The sequence below is a fragment of the Antechinus flavipes genome, chromosome 4, assembly GCF_016432865.1.
Source record: "Antechinus flavipes isolate AdamAnt ecotype Samford, QLD, Australia chromosome 4, AdamAnt_v2, whole genome shotgun sequence".
Taxonomy (NCBI): domain Eukaryota; kingdom Metazoa; phylum Chordata; class Mammalia; order Dasyuromorphia; family Dasyuridae; genus Antechinus; species Antechinus flavipes.
Window position 1 is genome coordinate 86,632,453 of NC_067401.1, and position 21,442 is coordinate 86,653,894.

At 32.3% G+C, this 21,442-nt stretch overlaps 1 protein-coding gene across 6 annotated transcripts in view; it reads right to left on the reverse strand.

The window, feature by feature from the left end:
- Positions 1-21,442, reverse strand: part of SDCCAG8 (SHH signaling and ciliogenesis regulator SDCCAG8) — a 282,059-nt gene that overhangs the window by 171,761 nt on the left and 88,856 nt on the right. For all 6 annotated transcript variants that reach the window (XM_051993493.1, XM_051993494.1, XM_051993490.1 and 3 more), the window contains 2 exons: positions 14,930-15,064; positions 9,714-9,830 (listed from right to left, as the gene is read on the reverse strand). In XM_051993493.1, the coding sequence (XP_051849453.1) occupies positions 9,714-9,830; positions 14,930-15,064 (252 nt within the window). The remainder of the gene's footprint in view (positions 1-9,713; positions 9,831-14,929; positions 15,065-21,442) is intronic.

A 21,442-nucleotide genomic window follows, 5' to 3' on the forward strand; every position in this document is an offset into this window, starting at 1 on the left:
TGAAATCTGATCATTTCAATGCAAAGACTGAATGGTAACCAAGAAGAATTAAATTTTTTTAATGGCTCAGGAATAAGGAATTGAAAAAAAAAAAAAAGCTAAAAGCTCAATAGATTACAAAGATGCCTTGTGCCTGTATTTAGTGAATTCTTTGAGAAAAGAATTGATAGAATGAGACATTATGAATACTGAGTTACATATCTCAGAAAATGAAAATTATTTTTAAAAACAGGAAATGACTTGTGCAATTCCTGAATTTGTTATAAATTAGTACAAATCTTTAAAAAAATTAAGAAGATAGCTTTCACCTGAAACAATGCATTCCTGAAATACCATAATAATAATAATAAATGAGTGGAAGACAGAAAGACACAGAGTACTTTCACAAAGATGTCTATACAATGTATAGCAACTGACACAATTGGAATACCAAAAGAATCTAAAAAGTGCTTCAGTCAGCAAACAATGAATTACTTGCCAAGTACAATTTGTAACAATAGCAAATATAGGATCAGCTAAGTAGAATAGCAGAAAGAGTACTGAATCTGGAATCAGGAAGACTCCTCTTCCCAAGTTCAAATTGGGCTTCAAACACAAGTTATATGAGTTTGGGCAAGTCACTTAATTCTGTTTGCATCATCCATAAAATAAGCCACAGAATAAAACGGCAAAGCAGTTGAAAAATTTTGTCAAGAAAACCCCAAAATGGGACAAGGAAGAGTTTGTAAGGATTGAAGTAAATGAATGATAACAAGAAGCATAAGCTCAAAAACACATACTCAATCAAGATATGGTAAAAGGTCTCAGAAGAGTGTACAATGTATACACTTAAAAATTCACCTGAAAGAATGCTCTAGATTACTGATAATCTAAGAAATTCAAATCCAAACTAACCTGGTTTCATTTCACACCAGAAAATTGATAAAGATGACAAAAGATTGGCACACTAATGATTTGTTAGTGGAATTGTGAATTAGTAGCATTTTGGTAATCAATATAGAATAGTGAAAACAAAGTGACCAAAACCCTTTTGATGGGGATGAACTCTGAAACTGTATCCCCTTTAATCTGTAAAAGAGAGATTCAGAGTCTCAGGCCCTCCTCTGGGAAAGTATATCTTCCCAGACAAATTAAGCAGCAGTCATTAAATTGGAGATCTTGGTCAGATCACACTCCATTGATCTTTTGGGGGTAGCTGGATCCTCTAGGCTCTGGGGAAAAGCCTTCAAAATGATTTTATTCAGTTGGAGATCTGGGCTTGATATTCCTATTGAGTGGCTTGAAACTCCAAGATAAGTATTTAGGCCTGGAGGCATTGACTCTCTTTTCAACTGGAACCAAGACTCAGACTGCCAATAAAAGACAATTTTGAACTCCAAATCTCTGCAGAAGTCTGAAGTAGGATTATGCTTTGTCTCTTCTTGACACAGCTGTCTGCCAGGACTCTTGCCCGAAGTGAAGATACCCTCTTCTCAGTGATAACCTTTTGGTATTTCTGACAGGACCTTGCCACTGAGAAGTCTGTCTATCTAGCAAAGCTGGCTTCTCAGTGCCAATAAAAATCCCTTTTGCCATTCAGACTTTTTGGGTTCATGAATTCATTCACATTGGACTTGTGTGCTGACTAGAAGGAATTCTCACATCAATTCTCTACCATTAGACCCACATCATTTTGACTCATGGATTCTACTACTCCATATACACCCCACCAGAAACTGACAAAAACGCCCATGTACCCACATATATTTGTGGAAGCAAACAACCAAAAACAAAGTTGATGCTGGGAAATGAGTGAATAAATTGTGGCAAAGAGATGTAATTAAATATTACTATGCTGCCAAAAATGACAAACTTGATTAATAAAGAGAATCATGCAAAGACTTTCACAAGCTTATACAGCATGAAACAAGTAGAACCAAAAATTTATTAAAGCCCTAAAACAAAATAAATGCAAAAATGAACTATAAAACAAAAAAATTAATGATACAAAATTATACAGAATATAGTTCCCCAAGAGATGGAAGACACCGCCTTCCCACTACTTCTAAAGGCAGGGGTTGTCCATAACGGTGGGGAACATGGTATATCTTCAGATTTTCTTTTAGATCATCTAATCAGTTTTATTATTTTTTTTCCTTTTCATCTTTTTCTTTTTTCTTTTAAAAATTTATTTTTTATTGGGATGGTTCTCTGAATGGGAAATTTTAGGTAACATGAAAAAGAAAAGATATAACATTAATTTTTAAAAAAAAAAACAATGGATCTTTAGAAGTCATCTTCTAAATTTTATTAAAATGAAATTTACTAATAAATATGCTGTCATCAGTAATAATAGATATTAGAGAAATCCTTGTGATTTGAAGGACATAACAAGAATAAGCATTAGTTACCTCTAAATTAAGATTCTCTTAAATTCAGGATATTCCAAGATAATGTGTTTTCCCTTAGTTTTTAAACATTTTCCTTGTTCTCTATTTGCATCTTTAATTGTTTAATTGCCCTGTTCAGATGGCAAAGGAATATTTCCTGTTTGTTGACTTTTTTAAAAAACAAGTTTTCAATGAATGGCATTTTTCTGTACAATGGGTATTGAGTACTAGATGAAAATAATTATTTACATAATTGGTTATTTCCATTTATGGTAATTTCTGTATATACTACATTTCCTTTGAGTGAGAATACTCACAATGTTCTCAATTATTTTGAACAAGTTTTAAATAATGTGTTCTCTGAGACCAATTCATTCAGTAAGTTGATAAAGTGATTTTGTATTTTGTTACTGGGAGTAAATGCAAATGAAGAGAACAATTTGGATTGCTGTCTAAACAGAAAATATAATTTCAGAAAGTTAAGATTTTAAAAACTGCATAAATTGATACAGTCCATTTGTTCTGGGCAATTCCATTCACACTGTAGTACCACAAATTTAAATTTAAAAAAAAAAAAAAAAAGCTGATTCACATGGCCTAAAGTAAACTACAGAAGATATTAAAAAATAAATAAATGAACTCTACCTCAGTTTGACTATGATGGGAACAATTCTTTCAATTATATGGATACAGAATAGGTTTTTTTTTAAAGACTTTACTGCATCACACACATGGAACTAGGTTCTACTACAAGCTATAGCCTACAACAAAGCTGTACTATATTAGATTGTTGATATGTGTTGCTTTGCAACTTTTAAATTATTTCCATAAATGTATTCTTCCTTTTCCCCCATTCCCCCAAGCAGATTCTGAGGGCTTCAGAAAGCAGGAACTATTTCTTCTGTTTCTTTTGTCACATTAAAAGTACTTATGTGTAGAATAAGTACCCAATAATCATTACTGATTGGAAATAAAAGGAAGAAATAACATTCTCCTCACAAAACTGAAATTTAATGTGGGAGAGCAATTGACAGTCATATTTTAAACTGGAGAAGACCACTCATCAGTACTATGATAAGGTAAGGACTTGAATGCACAAAACCAGAGACATAAAAATATATAAAATAGTATGTATTATCCAAAACTTTACATGCACATTAAGATTAGGATGTTTATATTCTTTCCTCAGGCACAAAATTAATTGGTTATGGTGTTTCTGTGTGAAAGGTATAATTCACTATACACTAATCCACATATTGTGCAGGAAAAAAATGTGTCTGCCAGAAGTGGCAGCCCATTCTTTGTTAGAATATTAGCTGTAGTCAGACATAAGTTGCCTTTACAATAAAATAACTACGTTCTTTCTCCTCTACACACATGCATATATAGTATTCTCCTAGAAACAACAAGACTAAAGTTCAATTCTATTTAACTTTTATTAATATGTAATTATATCATAATATACCATATCATCATAATTATGATACTATACTAATATATATTATATAATTATCATAATATAATACATAATATGTTATGGGTCCTAGAAAACAGAAAAAATTCATTTTACAGACTATTATGTGCATATAATATTTTATGTTGTCATATTTATATTGTCATGTATATCCTACTTTATATGACATTCAGGAAGTTTATAAAACCCATGAACTTTACGAGCCTCATGAGGTCATCTAGGCCAGAGTTGTCAAACTCCCAGGCTCACAGCCCCAGTGCTGAGTAAAAAGGATAAAAATGTTATGAAATGTTATAGGGAAATGTTTAACAAAACACAGTGTTAATTTGTGGTATTCCAAGTCAATATGTGGCAGGCAGGGATCTGATTCTATTTAAGTTTATAACCACCAATCTAGACTATCTCATATACCTCCCCACTGAACCCCAAAAAGCCTCAGCAAGAATAAGAACAGTCACTCTTATTATTAAAAAAAAAAAAAAAAAACCTCTAATAAAAAGGAATTCCACAGAGCAAAAGATAATAGACAGAAATGGTTTACAATCAGGAAGCTCCTCTATTAAGCCCAACATGTTTAGAGAGTTATGGGCTAGAGTAGAGAAACAATGAGTAGACCTTGAATGAATCTACAAAAAGAGACTTCCTTAATGATTGGGTGTCTTTCTGGTAAAAGATCTTCAGTAGAGTGGCTGATAATGTGTCCTTGGCATATTTAGAATTTCCTCAGTTAAAGACATAAATGAATTTACAGGTGCCACAATGCTGTTGGAAGGCAGAATCAGAATTCGGAAATGTCTTAGGCTAGAGTTAATTGTTAAGTCAATTAAGATAATAATTAAGAAAAATGTGAAATGTTGGCTTCATGAGAACAATTTAGCAGAGGCACAGCTAGAACGCAATTCATCTCAAAAGAGCTAGGTGTTTCAGTGGATGGCAAGCTCAACAGAAATCAAAAGTGTAAAACATAAGTTTAAAAAAAACATGAACATAAATCTAGACACAAAAGAGGTATGTATCAAAATAATCCTAGCATCTAGAAATAGAGTGCCAAGCTCGAGTTATTATTCTGCTCTAGCCTGGCAATAGCTGAAATCCTTTGTTAGATTCCTGAGGCTATTTTAGGTTGAAGAGACCAACAGACTGGAGAGTGTCCAGATAAGAACCACCAAGTTGGTGAAAGGTCTTGAGTTCATGCCAAGTGAAAATTGGTTAAAGAAACTGGGAATATTTAGAGAAAATAAAACTCAATGCAAGTCATGGTTATTGTCAAGTATTTGAGAGGCTGTCAGCTAAGCAAAAGGATCTGATGGACTTTCTTACTGAGGTCATAAAGCTCTAGAATTGGAAAAGGACTAAAGTTATCTAGTCTAATCCCCTCATTTTACAGATGAGGCAAGTGATATCCTGAGAACATACCCAAGGATACAGAGATGATTCGAACCAGAAGTGAAATTCGAACCCAAGTCCTCTAACTTCAGTCAGTGGGATTTTCCTCCCAATTGAAGGCACAATTAGAAGCAATGGGTGGGAGTGACAAAAGGGCAACTTTAAGTCATGTAATTAGAAACTTCCTAAATAACTATTCAAAAATTTATTGCTAGGTATCCTGTAGAAATAATTCATTTTTTTAGATATAGGCTGGATTAGATGTCTGGGGAAGTCCCTTCCAACTGTGACACTGTTGACTTTCTTTAGTAGTGATTAAGTCATTCTGTTTCTGTTTTGCAACACTGAAGAAAAAAATTAAGTCCTTAAACATTATTTTAGAGTAATATTTTTCTATTTTCTAATAAAAATGTACAATTCTTTTACTTTCTTTATCACAATTCTTTTCTAACCTCCAATCAATTTTTTCTCTCTTCTTTCATAATTTTCAATTTCTCATACCCTCAGAATTTAGAATTCAAGGGATCCAATGACTAAAATAGAATGAGAATTGTCTCACAGGTCTATGAATAATAATGCTTCAAGGGCATAATCTACTTTTTATATTTTACTATCAGATTATTGGAAGTTATCAAATATAGGTCTGAATAAATCACATATTCTTTTCTGCTATTATTCTAAAAGACAAACGTTGGACTACATTTATTTTACACTTACATATCACACTTTTACTTGCCAAACTTCTAAACAATATTTGTAATATACTGATATAATTTTGCATCTTATTTTTCTTCTATACTTCAATTAAGTCCCCATAAGTGGTAATTTCCATATAATATGATTATATTATTTCATCTTTTAATTCACTGACTGAAAGTAATAATAGCAGATAAACTATGGAATTTTAAACACAAAACTTAATAGTATTTCCCATATCCTCAAACAAATCAAAGCCAATTTCTTCCACACTGATAAATAAATAAGGATATTATAGCTAGTCATCTTCCCATTTTACAATATAATAGGCTAAACTAGCTGGTGACTGTGCCACATGATGTAATAGTTACTCCTGAACAAGTCCTATTTCACACACAAGTGGCTTCCAAGACCCAAAGGGCAAGGGCAAGGGCAAATCCAGTTCCTGGAGAAACAATAAAATTTAGAAAATCCTTTTTAAAAAAATTCTTATTGAAGCATAATGAACATGGGATAGTATATGTATATTTGTAAGCATAACAAGAATCCCAATCCTCCTACCACTGCTGCTATTCACAAAGGTGAAGAGATGGAGCAAAAGCTGTTCTTCCATTCTGCTTTGCATAATCCCAGATAGTTTCTTACAATCACAGGGACAGAATAGATCTAGTTCTACCACTCTTTTGAAGAATACCTTGAATTTTGAAAGAATACCTTGCATTGGCCAAAGTTTTTCTATTTATACTCATCCAATTCAGAAAACCAACAAAGGCTCTCAAAACCAAAACATGAAATATCATTTTTTGCAATGTTCTTAAGTCTCTGGAACATAGGACTCTCAAATTAAACAAGTATTTGAGCTTGTCTCAGACTCTAAGGATCTCTGCTCTAGATAGGATTATAGTTGAAGTAATAGCCAACTACTCTGTCTCCCTCCCCCCACCCCCCCAACCCTGCTACTGGACTATATATTTCCTTAGCTTCTTGATTGGACAGCTTGTTATATTGGAACAGACACAAGACTTAAAATTTTTTTTTATTAATTGTTTATTAATTTTAATGATAACACAACCAATTGTGCATTATAACAAATAAAGAATGTGAGAGATTTACTAGAACTTCACTTTATTTCGTATAGAAAATGACAACATCCAATACAGGTTAACATATAAAATTATACTGCTTGTCTACAAATATAAAATTAAGCCCTAATTAAAAAAGAAAGTCCAGATTTCTGATTTCCCTGTGCATCAAATATCTTTTCTGTGCATTAAACAGCCAACGAAGTTGACAGAAACTTTGTAAACTGACGAGATACAAAGGGTTCAATGATAAGAACAATCTGGTGTCAGTTCCTATAAAAATTTGGGGGGGAGGGAAGGGAAGGAAGGGGAAAATGCACGGTCATTGTTGCATTTCTGACTTGTTTCTAATTGAAATCGAGAGTCTGGGTTGAGGGAAAATGACGATTTAACACTTGCTCTATTTAATAGACACACACACACACACATCCCTCCCTCATTTTTACTATACCGCAGTTACATTCAGGTTTCATCCTTCCTACTTTTAAAATTTGAACAAGAATTTATATTAATCTGGAAAATTAATAAAGTAATAAAAATTATAGCTAAATTTATATGAAAATTTTTTCTTGTTAAACAAAAATGAATAGAAAACAAACATTTATTATGTATTCTGGTATTGGTGTCTCAGTTATGATATGTCCAACTTTTAAAAGTCAAATGTAAATTTGTCTCTTGTGTGCAGATGGAAGCCACAGAGAATACCTTTTTGGTATCTTAGCCAGAAGGTCGGGTCATGGCTGAAAGACCAAAAAACAAATGCTATTTGCCATTCCAAACTATTCAGAAACAAGACCACCACTATCTGTTCTTTTAAAAAGCCTGTTCAATGAAATGTTGGTGACAAGCACCTATGAGAATTCTTCACATTCTGTTAAAGATATAGGGCAAGATATACTCGTTACTGTGAGAGAGTTTTTATGTCCAATGCTATGCCGTCTTAAAGAGCAGAATTTCTAACTAAAATCTTACTTTAAAAAATAATTCTAAGTATTAAGAATGTTCAACAACATAATAACATTTGAACATTTTAAACTATTTTTTTTTAATTCTGAAATTTCACCCTCAAAATGTGTTTTAAATAGCAATTACAATGTATAGATTGCTACAAGAAAAATAGCTATGTAGTCATGTTACTACAGTGAATTTTATAACAGGTGGAAGAGAAAAAACAAGTTATTAATAGTATGCAAGGTAACAGAATTTTCTGTTACGTTTTTCTAGTTAACTAAGATATTATATTTAGAGTATGCTGTACAATACAGACAATAGTAATAAAATGTATAAAACATTCTACTTTAAATTTTCCAGTTAATAAGCACATCAAGATGACATGATTTTTTTTTTCAAAATCAGAAAAATTCCCCATTTCAATTTCACTAGGCCTTAAGAACCTGGTAAAAGAATTCTCAGATATACTAAATAACATACCTACATTTAAAAAACATCTTTATGTAAAATTATTAAATTTTAAAGTTAAAAAAGACCTTCTTGATCATATCTTTTACATCTGACAGATAAGAAAACTGAGGCCCAGAGAGGACATGTGACTTTTTAAGATCACACAGCAAACTCTTTACAAAATAATTTTCACTGTCTTTTAGGGTATCCCTTAAAAAAAAAGAAAAAAGAAATAATAATTTTATTGATTTAAGTGCAAAAGTACACTATTTTCTTTTGGATTATCTCTACTTTCAGGCAGAGATTATATATAAATTTTCAATTAATACTTGGGAGATATATTATGTCTAATTTCTTCACTAACTGGCATATTTTCCAGTTTATTTTATTAAAAGAATTTAAAAAGTAAAAAATATAACAATTATTAATATAATTATGCTTTTATATATCTGTATATATGGGAATTTTTTATTGGGGTTCACTTCTAATACCTATAAACATATAAATACAAAAGTTTTACTCAGAATGTCAAACCAACTATTTATACAAATGATCATTATTGTACTGTTTTTCTTTATGAGGACTAAATGATATTATGTAAATATGCACATGATTATAATATCTGTAAATAGTAGTGTGCTCCATATTGAAACATAAAAACTAATAATCAGAAGTCAGCCAATGAGATGCCTCCTTGAGAACTTCATCTCTCTCTCTCTCTTATGAATTAAAATTTATATAGACACATTCATTCAATAAGACATAACAGCAAACTATCAGTTTAAATTGGAATTTTAGTAGCACTTCCCTTTCATATTTACAGTATTTCAAAGCTTCTTAAACTAATGTACTTTGTGATTATCTAATGCATAAAATTGGTTCCCACACTGCCAGCAATCAATTTGATTGACATGTTTATGTATCACCTCATCTTGTCTTACAAATTTTAAACTTTTCAATTAATCTAAAAATTCATTCGAGTTGGTTTACAGAAGAAATTGGTATAGGAACATTTTTAATACTCAAAATATATCAGCCTATTATTTTATTTTAGATGTACATTTATGACTGAGAACTTGTTTTAAAAGATAAAGCAATGAAGTAGTTGTGTTCATTCTAATTCATGTGAAAGGTAACAAATAATATTTTGCTATTATGAATGAATCTTTAATCATATTAGCTGGCTTGTTGCCACTGAGAGACAATCTTATAATGAATTACCATAAACATGAATAATTCTAACTTTAGAAATAATTCTAGTAATGTCTTTAATAACTGCAAAGTTATGCCAGTATTATGTCTTACCTGGTCTTTAATTTCAAGCTCCCTTAGAGTTTTTGTTCTGTACTCTCTGTGCTCCTTTTCTGCCTCATCCTTCTTCATTTTGGTTTGATTCAACTGATAGCGCATTTCTCCACACACCTGTTAGATTGCATAGACAACATGATATTTAACATGTAATCTATTGGGGATGTCTTCAATTAGATCTTTTGGTGCCCCCTAGAGGATATTTAAAATAACTACAATTCTACCTCAATATTTAAGAAGGAAAGGGAATATTTTACTGCAGGAAGTTTTAGACCTGCCCCTAGAATATGCTTCTCATTTTCCAAATGAGAAAATTGAGAACTGAAGTTGGTCCATTCCCAACATTCATTGTCCAAGTTTTGATTCATTATTATCATTATAATAAATCACAAAATAATTCCATATATCATATTCTCAATATGCACCATCATCTACTTTCAATTTGAACCAAGTTGTTAACAACATTTAGAAATTGTTTTCTTTTCCAAGTAAATGTATCTGAATAATAATTGTACATTATGTCATTATGCAAAATACTTAAATATTTAAATACTTAAGGATTTTTTCAAAATTATTTCAATATAACTTTCAAAAGCATTTTCCTAAGCAAAACAAAACTAAATAAAACAAAAAACTATAAAAGCTAGGGGGATTTCATTTTCTTATCTACATTTTTCTGCAATTTGAGATTACAGTGCCAGAATTTAGTTATGTACTCCTACCTTTGGCAACAACTTAAAATTTACGATGACATTATGCTTTGTAAATAATTTAATTGCTAGGAACCTACTTAATGAAGACTCTTTTGCAATAGAAATAGAATACAACTTAGAGAATGGAGTATTAATAATAAACTTGTTATGAAAATATTTTGAATGTCATTGAAGAAAGGCTTTTTTCCTTAATAACTTTTTGTCACATTAAACAGAAAATATATCACTTTGAGGGTGCGTTTCATGTCTTCCTCCATAATTTATACTTTATTTTTACATTTTAAATTTCCTGTGCCCTTTAAAGAGATGTACTATATGTGTGGGTGGTTAAAAAGCAAAATTCAAATTAAGAAATATCAGAGAAACAATGATATAATACAATTCATTAATAGTTATATTTTAAACTGATTACAATTATCATGGCTATTTCTAATCACATTATTTCTATTTAATTATTATTTCTGATGCAAACTTTGAGTTCAGCATTTCCACAAAAGATGAATTTTATGGATATTAGTGTTATTTGATAACATTAGAAACTCTTCGTATTTTTTCTGTAAAATGTTGCAGAAAAAGCACTACAAAGTGTTCCTCCTTTTGACAAACAAAGATCAGTAAACAAAATAGAGGAAAAAATCAATAATAGATTCTTAACTATTGGCCTATAGAAACTAAAAGCAAGAATTAAGTTTTTATAATTATTATTTTCAAATCAACATATTTTCAATATTTGAAAATTTAAAATGTTCATCCAAAAGTCTAAGATCTTACAGAAAGTTTTCAATTTCAAACATTAAATAAGAAATTAAGAATGCCAAGATGTGTGTGTGTGGGAAACCTAAAAACACAGAAAACAAGAATATTTGAAAGCCAATAATTGCTATAATGTTAGCATTTAAATATAAACTTTTAAATAACATATTAAGCAATTTAGGTGATCATAAGTATATTAAAATTTCTTATGATTTAATCATAAACTCTATGGACAGAATTTGTTCAATTTTCTCCATGCTTACATTCTTATATTATATTTATAAAAGCCTCAATTAGTTAGAATATGACAAATTCTTTAAAACTAAAGAAAATAATAGAAAAATAATGATTACTTTTACCTAAACATCTAAAAATAAATTATTTATAAAGCATTAGTGACATATAAGTGTGTCAATATTTAAAGACACAGATGGACAACAAAAATGTAATGCTGAAGAATATATAGTTTTCAAATACTGGAATTGTACTCTGAAAAGGAAATTTTAAATATTATTTTAACATATGAATGTAACCATCTAGATTTACAAATCACTGCACAATTAGATATCCAGATACATAGCTTGTATTTCAAAAGCAATCTTAAGAGTAACTCATAAGTTGACTTAAGGTGATTCATAGGTCTCTCCAAGAACATTTATCTCTTCTACAACACCTGTAGAGGGCTGGAACTCTGGAGAAATATACTTGAAACAAGGATACTTGAAACAAGGTGTTAACTCAGTGGAACTGATGAGATAATGGTTCTCTAGTACATACATACTCAATATGCTGTAATGATGTAATCGTAATAGAGTATTTAAAGGCTGAGGAAACTGGGGACAGAGTCAGTGTGAACAGACAGTGAAGGAGACAATAAAGACTTTAGACTCTATTGCTGATTATCCTCGTGGTGAATATCCTGCTGAGACCAAGGCCCCTCCAAAGGACCTCTAGAAAGCTAGTCAGGACATTACAAACATCCACAACAATTAGGCCTCAAACTGGTACTCCAGCGATTAGACACACACTAGGCTCTGAACCATTTTACTTTTCACTGTCATAAGTTACTAGGAAATGTTTCATTATATTAAGAAAAAAAAAAAACTTTCTCTTATTCAGATTAAACATTTGATAATTAATCTTGGTATGGTATAACATTCTCTCACTATAATGGTAACTCCCTTTGAGTACATTTTATTTTGCCAGTAGACTTCCTTTGAAAAAAAAAAAAAAAAAAAAAGTGGTACTCCGTTACTGAACACAGAAGATTAGAAGTAATCTATATGTGAAAGAATATTTCAGGACCTTCAACTATCACAAGAGGTCTAACTTGCGATTTTGGTGCCTGCAGAGGAACAAGGTAAATTTACACCCCAGGAATAAGCCCAAATGGCTCCATTTTAGTCATAATTCTGCTTCTCTCTTTCTGGATATTAAATTTGTATTAATTCAGTCTAAAATCAATTAGCTTTTTTGTCTACTGTTTCATTCTGTTAACATACATTGACTGTATGGCTGACCTTCTCCCCTCCCCCCCATCCTTTACTTATAATGTTGCTTTTCTGAACCCCAAGTATAAGAAATTAAGCTTATCTTGATGAATTTTCATTTTATTTGATTCCATCAGTCTACTGAGATTCTTTTGAATCCCAATGTTGTCGTCCGTTTAACAGTTTGTGTCATCTACAATTTTGATAAACATATCATCTTTAACTTCAGTTTAGACACTGAGACAAACATTAAGAATTCAGGGCCTAAATCAAGCAATCAACAAGCATTTATGTGGGGCATACAAAGTACCACACGCTGTTTTGGCACTGAAGACATGAGGACAAAAATAAAACTATTCTTTCTCAAAGACTTACATTCTCTTCGGGGAAACTTTATACTCATATAAAGGTAAATTCAATACAAAAAAATAGTTTTTGCTGAGGAGGAATTAGCAGGTAATAAAATCAAGAATGATTTCATGTAGAAGATAACATTCTAGTGCAGACTTGAAGCAAACTAAGGTTTTTATAAGCCACAGTTGAAGGAGTGATTCCTAAGCATAGGGAACCATCTGTGGGAAAAGCTGGACAGAATATTGTATGTGTGATGAACAATTAAGGTCAATTTGGTTGAAACATGAAGAACATGAGGAGGAGTAACATATAATAAGATTAGAAAAGTAGGTTGCAACCAAAATGTGATGTGTTTAAATGCCCCAAAGAGGAATTTATATTTGAGACTTGAAATAACAAGAAACCACTGAAGTTCAATTGAAATGGGGAATGATTTGATCAGATTGGTACATTAGGAAAATTACTTGAGTAATTGATGAACTGAAGAAGGGAAAGCCTTGAGACAGGGAGAGAAATGATGTTCATATAAGAAGAGATAAGGATTCAAACTACGGTGGTAGCTGCAGAGAAGGTGATGGCTAAGTAAATGAAGGGAATGAATAAGAGAGGTATGGAGACATACATAGGTAGACTTGGAAATGAAGTGAATATGGGAAGAAAAAGAATGAGGTATCAAGTATGACAATGAGGTCACAAACCAGAAACTAGAAACACATTTTACCCTTGAAAGAAATAGGGAAGAACTTAATAATATGGAATTGAGATGTAAAATCATGACCTCTGTCTAAGCCATATTCAGTTTAAAACCCTTAAAGGACATTCTATTCAAAATGTTCAGTGGGCAGCTGGGGATGCAAAACTGGAGCATAGAAGACCACAACAATATATTTAGAAAAGGAGATATTTACATGGAAATAATTACATGGAAGTGCATGTAAACTGTGTCCTTGTTTATAGATAGAAGATGCAGAAGAGAACTCTGGGGTTACACTCACAGTTAAAAGGTGAGATATATGAATGACTTAGAAACAAACTGAGAAGTAACAGTGAGTCATATAGGAAAACTAAAAAAAGATCAGTGTCAGAAAAATACAGGATAAGAAATAACTATTCAAATTGGAATTAAAAGATTACTGGTAATTTTGGAGAGAACTGTTTCAGCTGAATTATGAAACTGAAAACAAGACTACGAAAGTGTGAAATGTGAATTAAAGAAAAGAAAGCAAGGGGCAGCTAGGTGGCATAGTGGATAGAGCACCATCTCTGAAGTCAGGAGAACCTGAGTTCAAATCTCAGACCTCAGACACTTACCACTACCTAGCTGTGTGATCCTGGGCAAGTCACTTAAACCCAATTGCCTCAGCCAAAAAAAAAAAAAGAAAAGAAAAGCAAAATCAAATGTGGCTTTTTTTTTTTTCCCTAAGAGTTTGCAGTAATTGGGAGAAAAGAAATAAGAGGGATAGTTTGAAAGGATGGCAGCATCTAAGGAGGATGTTTTAAAGATGGGAAAAATCTAAATATTTTCATAAGCAATATCAATTGGTTAGATATAAAATGAAAGATTATAATATCAGCAGAAACTAGTGAAAAGATCTATAAGGAAATGAAAAGGAAAGAGAATAAGTCATTTTTCAGTATCTAATCCAATTTGGAAATAAAAATATTGAGTACATTTCCAAATTATAAATAAATTACTGTGCTAACAGAAAATCAGTATTATCTCTGACAAAATAATTCTTATGGTTCGTTTTAAAATGTTTTATCAAAAATTCATTTTGGATTAACCCTGTTTTTTTAGTATCTACTAATTACTTCTGATATCAATAAGATTGTCACATATTTTAATTTTATAGTCATATGGATATTTATTTTCAGTAATGTCCCCCCAACAATCTCTTTTTACCTCTGTAAGTTCCACATCATGACAACTCAATTGTTTTTGAGCTTCTTCCAATTGATTAGCTATTGAAAGCTTCTCCCTTGTAACTTTTTCCACCTGAGCTTCAAGTTGAGCCATATTCTGAGATAATGCAAGCATCTGTAATAGGAAAGAAAATCTCTGAGTAAAAAGGCGCTTAAACAAAAATACTATACATTACTTAATAAAATAAAGCTCAATCCAACTATCAGGCTGTATCTTTATGTTATTTCTCAATTACAACTCCTCCTGAAAAGAGGTGTATTAATTTATCTCCTATTTTTCCATGATTTATACTGTGTATGGTCATTCATTTTTCAGGTCTTTCTGCTCCCATTTAGGATCTGGAATATTTTTAGTCTAAATCTAAAATAAAAACTTAACATTTCTCCCTCAGAAGGATTTCTCCCAAGAATCTACAAAGACATCAAGGTTCATATATTGTTCCATCGGGGTTAGAAATTACAGAGCTCCAAAAAGTTGTCAAGCTATGCATACCCTTTGATCCAACAGTGCAACTACTGAGCTTATATCCCAAAGAGATATTAAAGAAGGGAAAGGGACCTGTATGTGCAAAAATTTTGTGGCAGCCCTTTTTGTAGTGGCTAGAAACTGGAAACTGAATGGATGGCCATCAATTGGAGAATGGTTGGGTAAATTGTGATATATGAATGTTATAGAATATTATTGTTCTGTAAGAAATGACAAGCAGGATGAACACAGAGAAACTTGGAGAGACTTACATGAACTGATGCTAAAATGAAATGAGCAGAACCAGGAGATCATTACACACTTCAACAACAATACTATGTGAGGATCAATTCTGATGGAAGTGGTTATATCTTTGGCAATGAAAGGATCCAATTTAGTTCCAACTGATCAGTGATGAACAGAACCAGCTACATTCAGAGAAAGAACACTAGGAACTGAATGTGGACTACTTGCATTTTTGTTTTTCTTTCCAGGTTATTTTTACCTTCTTTCTAAATCCAATTTTTCTTATGCAACAAGAGAACTGTATAAATTGTATTTAAGATATACTTGAACATATTTAACATGCATGAGACTGTCTGCCATCTAGGGAAGAGGGAGGAGGGAAGGAAAGGAAAAGTTGGAAACAGAAGTGATTACAAGGGTCAATGATGAAAAATTTCCCATGCATATGTTCTGTCAATAAAAAGTTATAATAATAATAATAATAATAATAAAGCTCAATTCTTGGAAGGATCGAGAAAGATCCTTTTGTTCATCTTTTAAAAATATGGGCATATCTTTATGGTACTTTACAATTAGGACTTCTCATAAAAACAGGTAAATTGGAAATAGTGGTAGTTTAGTAAAGGTTGTTTATTTTCTAGGCCATGTCGACTTAATCTTGTATGAAAGTGAGAGAGAAGGGAGGGATTGTTAAGGAATGTTGAAGTTTGGAGGGAAATGAGTTTTTCAAGTTTAAATTAATTAAATAACAAAATTTTTAAGTGCCTGTTATGGGTTGGACTCAAGTGTTAAGGACTTGAAATACAAGCATAAAGAAATAATCTCTACTGTTAATGAGCTTACATTCTAATAGAAGAGCTGAAAATAATCTGAATATGGGTGAACTAAGAAAGGAGAAGAAAAAGGGAGAGAAGGAAGCAGGAGTGGTGAGGAAAGGGAAAAGAGAAGGAGGTGAGAGGGAACAGAGAGGAAAAAGAAGAAATAGGAATGGTCAGAAGAGTAAGGGCAAGAAGAGTACCACAAAAAAATCAGAGGAGACTATCTAGGAGGAAAGATTGGTCAATAGTGGCAGATGAAGCAGAGAAGTCAAAAGGAACTGAAGACTAAGAATAAATTGCTAGATTTGACAATTAAAACATCATCAATAACTTAGGAAAGTGGAATTTTAGTTGGGAAAGGAAATAGTAAGCTAGAATCCAAAAGTTTAAAGAAAGAAGGGGGGACCGTGAATAAAGCCAGCTTTTTCAAGGAGTATGCCTGAAAAAAAAAAAAAAAAAAAGAGGGAAGAAAATAGGATGATTTGAGGGATGGTTCAATTTAGTGAAGTTTATTTTCTAGGACATGACAAACTTGTTTGAAGGCAGTAGATAAAGGAGGAATTGTTAAATGAAGGTTGAAGGTTGGAGGGTATCGAATATATCTATCAGAGATGGGACTTCTGGTTCTGAAGTCAGCTCTCTATTTCATTACACTGTGCCATCTCTTACTAAATTATATAGTACAGAAATTCAAATGATTTCTTTTGTATCTTTTTTATTTCCTTAAAAATAATTAAGTTCTGCACTGAAGTCTTCAGACTTCAAATCTATTACTGTTTGTACTGTACAGAAATACCTAGGAGACCAGGAAAGTTATTATTTTTCTTGAGTCTTATTTATCTCATCTGTAAAAGGAATGTTAGAATATATATTTTAAGAATCTTCTTATTGTTAAGGTCCTATAATTCCACAAACAGATTTTAAGTATACACAAATGTAAATGTATGAAAGAATTAAATTGATGGGGTATAAGACATATACAAATTGGCTGAAAATAGAAATTCTTTTTCTTAGGAATAATTATTCTTATGAATTACTCTTGAGTAATACTAACGAAGTGAACTACAAAATTCCTCCTAAAAGATTAAACTAGAAAGTATTCTTTGAAGAATCACTAATATCTAGAACATGCTGTTTTGGAGAAAATATTCTTATATTCATATAAAATCTTAAAAACATTTTCTTGAATGAAGGAATGAAATCTAGAATATAAATCTTCTAAATAAATCTTTGATTCTTTAAAAAAATAAAAATTAAGTTCAAGATCATTATTATTATGATAGTATTATTTTACTTTAGCCATTGATACCTAACAGCAGCAAATCTTAATTGCCAACTAGTATAAATTATATCTTCATTTAGGACAATCTGTGATTAAATACATATTGTAATCTTTTCAAAGACAATACATTAAAATTTTTATTTTGCTATTTGTATGTGACATGTCAGCCTCAAACTACAATGTATAACTGACTACTTCTACTTTGCCAGTGATTCTCATTATTGCCCATTCCCCTCTGTGATTCAGGGTCTTTTCTGACCCATTTCCTGTCGGCTTTCTCCTAGCATCCACTTTCTGAGGTCTCCTCTCTTGTTGTCATACCCTCCTTTTCTCCATTTCTACCATCTGGAAACTAACAATGCAGAAGCTACAGGAGGTGCTCCAACTGCATCTGTTGCCAGGACAGAAGTAAGAAACACAGCTGCAGCACTGCTGGATTTCCAGAACACTGACATCAGGTAAGTCCTTTATTTTGACAGGGGCAGAGAGTTCATATAGAAGAATCAGGCTAAAAGAAACTAGAATACATTTTTAAACTGTAATTCTTCCCTGTGTTCTGATCAGAGATTGTCAAGATGCACTTTGCTGAAGAAGGGATATAATTCCATTCAATGAACATTAATAGAATGCTTATTATGTGCTAGGAATTATGGTACAATGGGTAAAAGCCAGTTTAAAACATCTGGATTCAGGTCCTATCACTAATGAATACTAACTGTGTGACTCTTAATAAATTACTTTTGTGTGCCAAACTAAACAATGATAAAAACTCAAGTATAAGTCCTATTACTTATAGATGGCTCACAACAGGCAAATAATAAATGTTTTGATTATTACATTCACATATCCAAATTACCAATGAAAAAGAAGTAATTCCATTATAAACAAATAAATTACTAAAAGTTTTTGGGAAAAAAAAGAATAAGGAAAAAAAAAAAGCAGTATACCCAAAACTGAATTCATTGTCATTCCCAGAAATCTTTTTTCTTCATAATTCTGCTACATGATCAGCCAGATTTTTTTTTAAGTTGCTATCAAGGATATATGTGATCAGAAAAGACAGAGGTAACAGCAGTTAAGAATAATAAATGGACAGCCCAAGAATTTGCATAAAATATTAAAATAACCAAAGGAAGGCTTCCAGGATGTTAAGTAGCACCCTTGGGAAGGATTTATACATATGGAAAATTAAAAGACATAACCAAAAATTGTATAACTTGAGAAATATGGAGATTATGCACTAGCAGAAAATATGTGATTTGCATTAGTAGAGTATTTCCACATTAATGAGATCAGGGTTCCATTAAAATATTGAAATACCTTCTTTTAATTTTACTATGTGCCAAGCTATTGGAGTACATGGGAGCCACTGGACAGTAGCTGCTGGAGCCACTGGACAGTAGCTGCTGGAGATCGAACCCAGACCTGCAGAATAGATCTCCTCTTGTGAGAGGATGATACAATACAAAGAGACTAAGAGGCAGTTGCTGTTCTCTTGACTATTCTCCTCTTCCCTCTGCCTCCAATTTATCTCATTCCCAGTCCTCAACACCTGTGTCAGCAAAGGCTGCCTTGCAACTACTTCAGATGCTATGATCCACAGCTATGGAGGCTCTTGGAGAATTGACCTGCCCCTTAACACCAACCTTTGTACTAAGTATAAAACTAGAAAAGTAAGCCATCTCCTATCAAGGAGCTCACATTCTAACAGGAAGGGGAGGGGGGAAATAACATATATGGGAAGTTTCATTTGATGGGAAAATCTATGGTCTTTAGGTTACAGTGGCAAAGATATTCAAGCCTCTTCTTTCATTTCCATTGGTAAAATGTTATAGCCACATTTTAATATGCCAAACTCTTTAACAGTACTAAGAACTCTGGAGTTTCTCCATCTTCAGCAGCTGTATGTAGTTTCATTTCAGCAAAAACAATTGCTAGGTTTAATTTCTAGAGAAACTGCCTCCTAAGATGATGGTTGGAGCCCACTGATCTGAAGTATGGCCATTCTCAAAAGTTCTAGTGTTTAGGGTAGTCCTCATGAGGGAAAATGATGGTCTCAAAGGGGGGCTGTCTCTCCTTTGGGCACTTCTGCTGCTTCAGTATGACTAGTTTACCATGTATGTGTGACAACTGGTTGGCAATGGGCAAAGAGGGCTGGTCTTTTCTCTATCAGAGATTCTTCCCCTGGCTAGAAGCAGGATAAATGATTTGGAAAGTGCTGTTACTCCCAAGGATCCAAGGCCTATCACAGAGATTGACTGCATATCTTAACTGCTGACCAAAAAGATCATGCTTGCTGGCTGGGGTGATCTTTTTGGTGTTGCAGTAAATGTGTGTGTGTTAAACTGCATTAGGAAGTTTTGTCGATGTCTGTGCCATTATCCACTTCACATATTCTGGTATTGTTCAAATAGATCAGGTCAGTTACTTTAGCTGCAGGGAAACCTTATTTTCATTCTTTTTTCCTCATTTGTTGTTGATTTTATAAAGCATGTATCAGTTGCTTCATATATGCTTAAGGTTGATTCTAAGTTGATGACCTGATTAGAGATGGCTAATTCAGAAATGACTCCCACCATCAGTAATCAGTTCTCTGGTGATAAGCATAAAACATTACAAAAATGAGACTAACATTAACAACTGCTTCTGACTCTTCTGAAATTAAATATTCACCATATGTAAGTAAGGGCTTTTCTGTAATGAATGTCTTTAGCCTTTCATTTCTTGATCCTGTGCCATACTTTCCCCCAACACTTTTTTTTTTGCTATTCTCTCTTCAACCCACCTTGCCTTGAAGTCACTAAATATTGCAGTACATGCTGACTTCAAATTTGGAGAGTCTTATCAATAATATTCTTTTTAGAATTTCTAATTCATTCTCTGAAACAGATGCTGCTGTATAAGCTAAAATTATGCTCATGGTGATTTTTTTTATTTATACATATAATGAGCACCATATATCTTGAAACTATCAAGGGAATTATCTTTCTTTTTGCCTTTGAGAGAATGATGAAATCAAGTCTTTATTTACCTCTCTAAGGACAGTATAAATCATCTTCTAGCTGGGATGCATTCTTATTTTCTGGCTTCATTAGAATGTAAATGATGGCACACTTCAAGTCGTCCAGGAGTTGATTCACTGGCCTTTGAGTAAAGATGATACATTGAGATTCATTCTTCAAATAAATTTATAGAAAGTCTCCAAATAATAAGGTTCTGACTGAGTACCCTAGGTTCCACTTCTGTGTCATATTACAAATGTCCCTACCCAAAAAGAAGGTAGAAAGTGAGAATGGAGAGAACTGAACTACTTTGATTTTTTCCCCTTGATTTTACAGACAGTTGTAGTCAGCCTTCTCTTCCTGAGGAGGTAAATACTCTTACAGAAAATAAAATATGAAGCCTTTCTAACATAGGAAAAACCTGCTAGTTTTCATCCCTTTGATAAGAGTCTACTAAGAAATGATGATCATATACTATTACAAAAAATTACTTTATGTAAAGTATTTTATGTAAAGATTAAAGTGACTAGGTCTGCATCCCAAAGAAATCATAAAAAAGGGAAAAGGGCTCACATGTGCAAAAAATGTAGTAGTCCTTTTTTGTAGTAGCAAGGAACTGAAAATTGAGTGGATGCCCATCACATTGGGGAATGGCTGAATATATTATGCTATATGAATG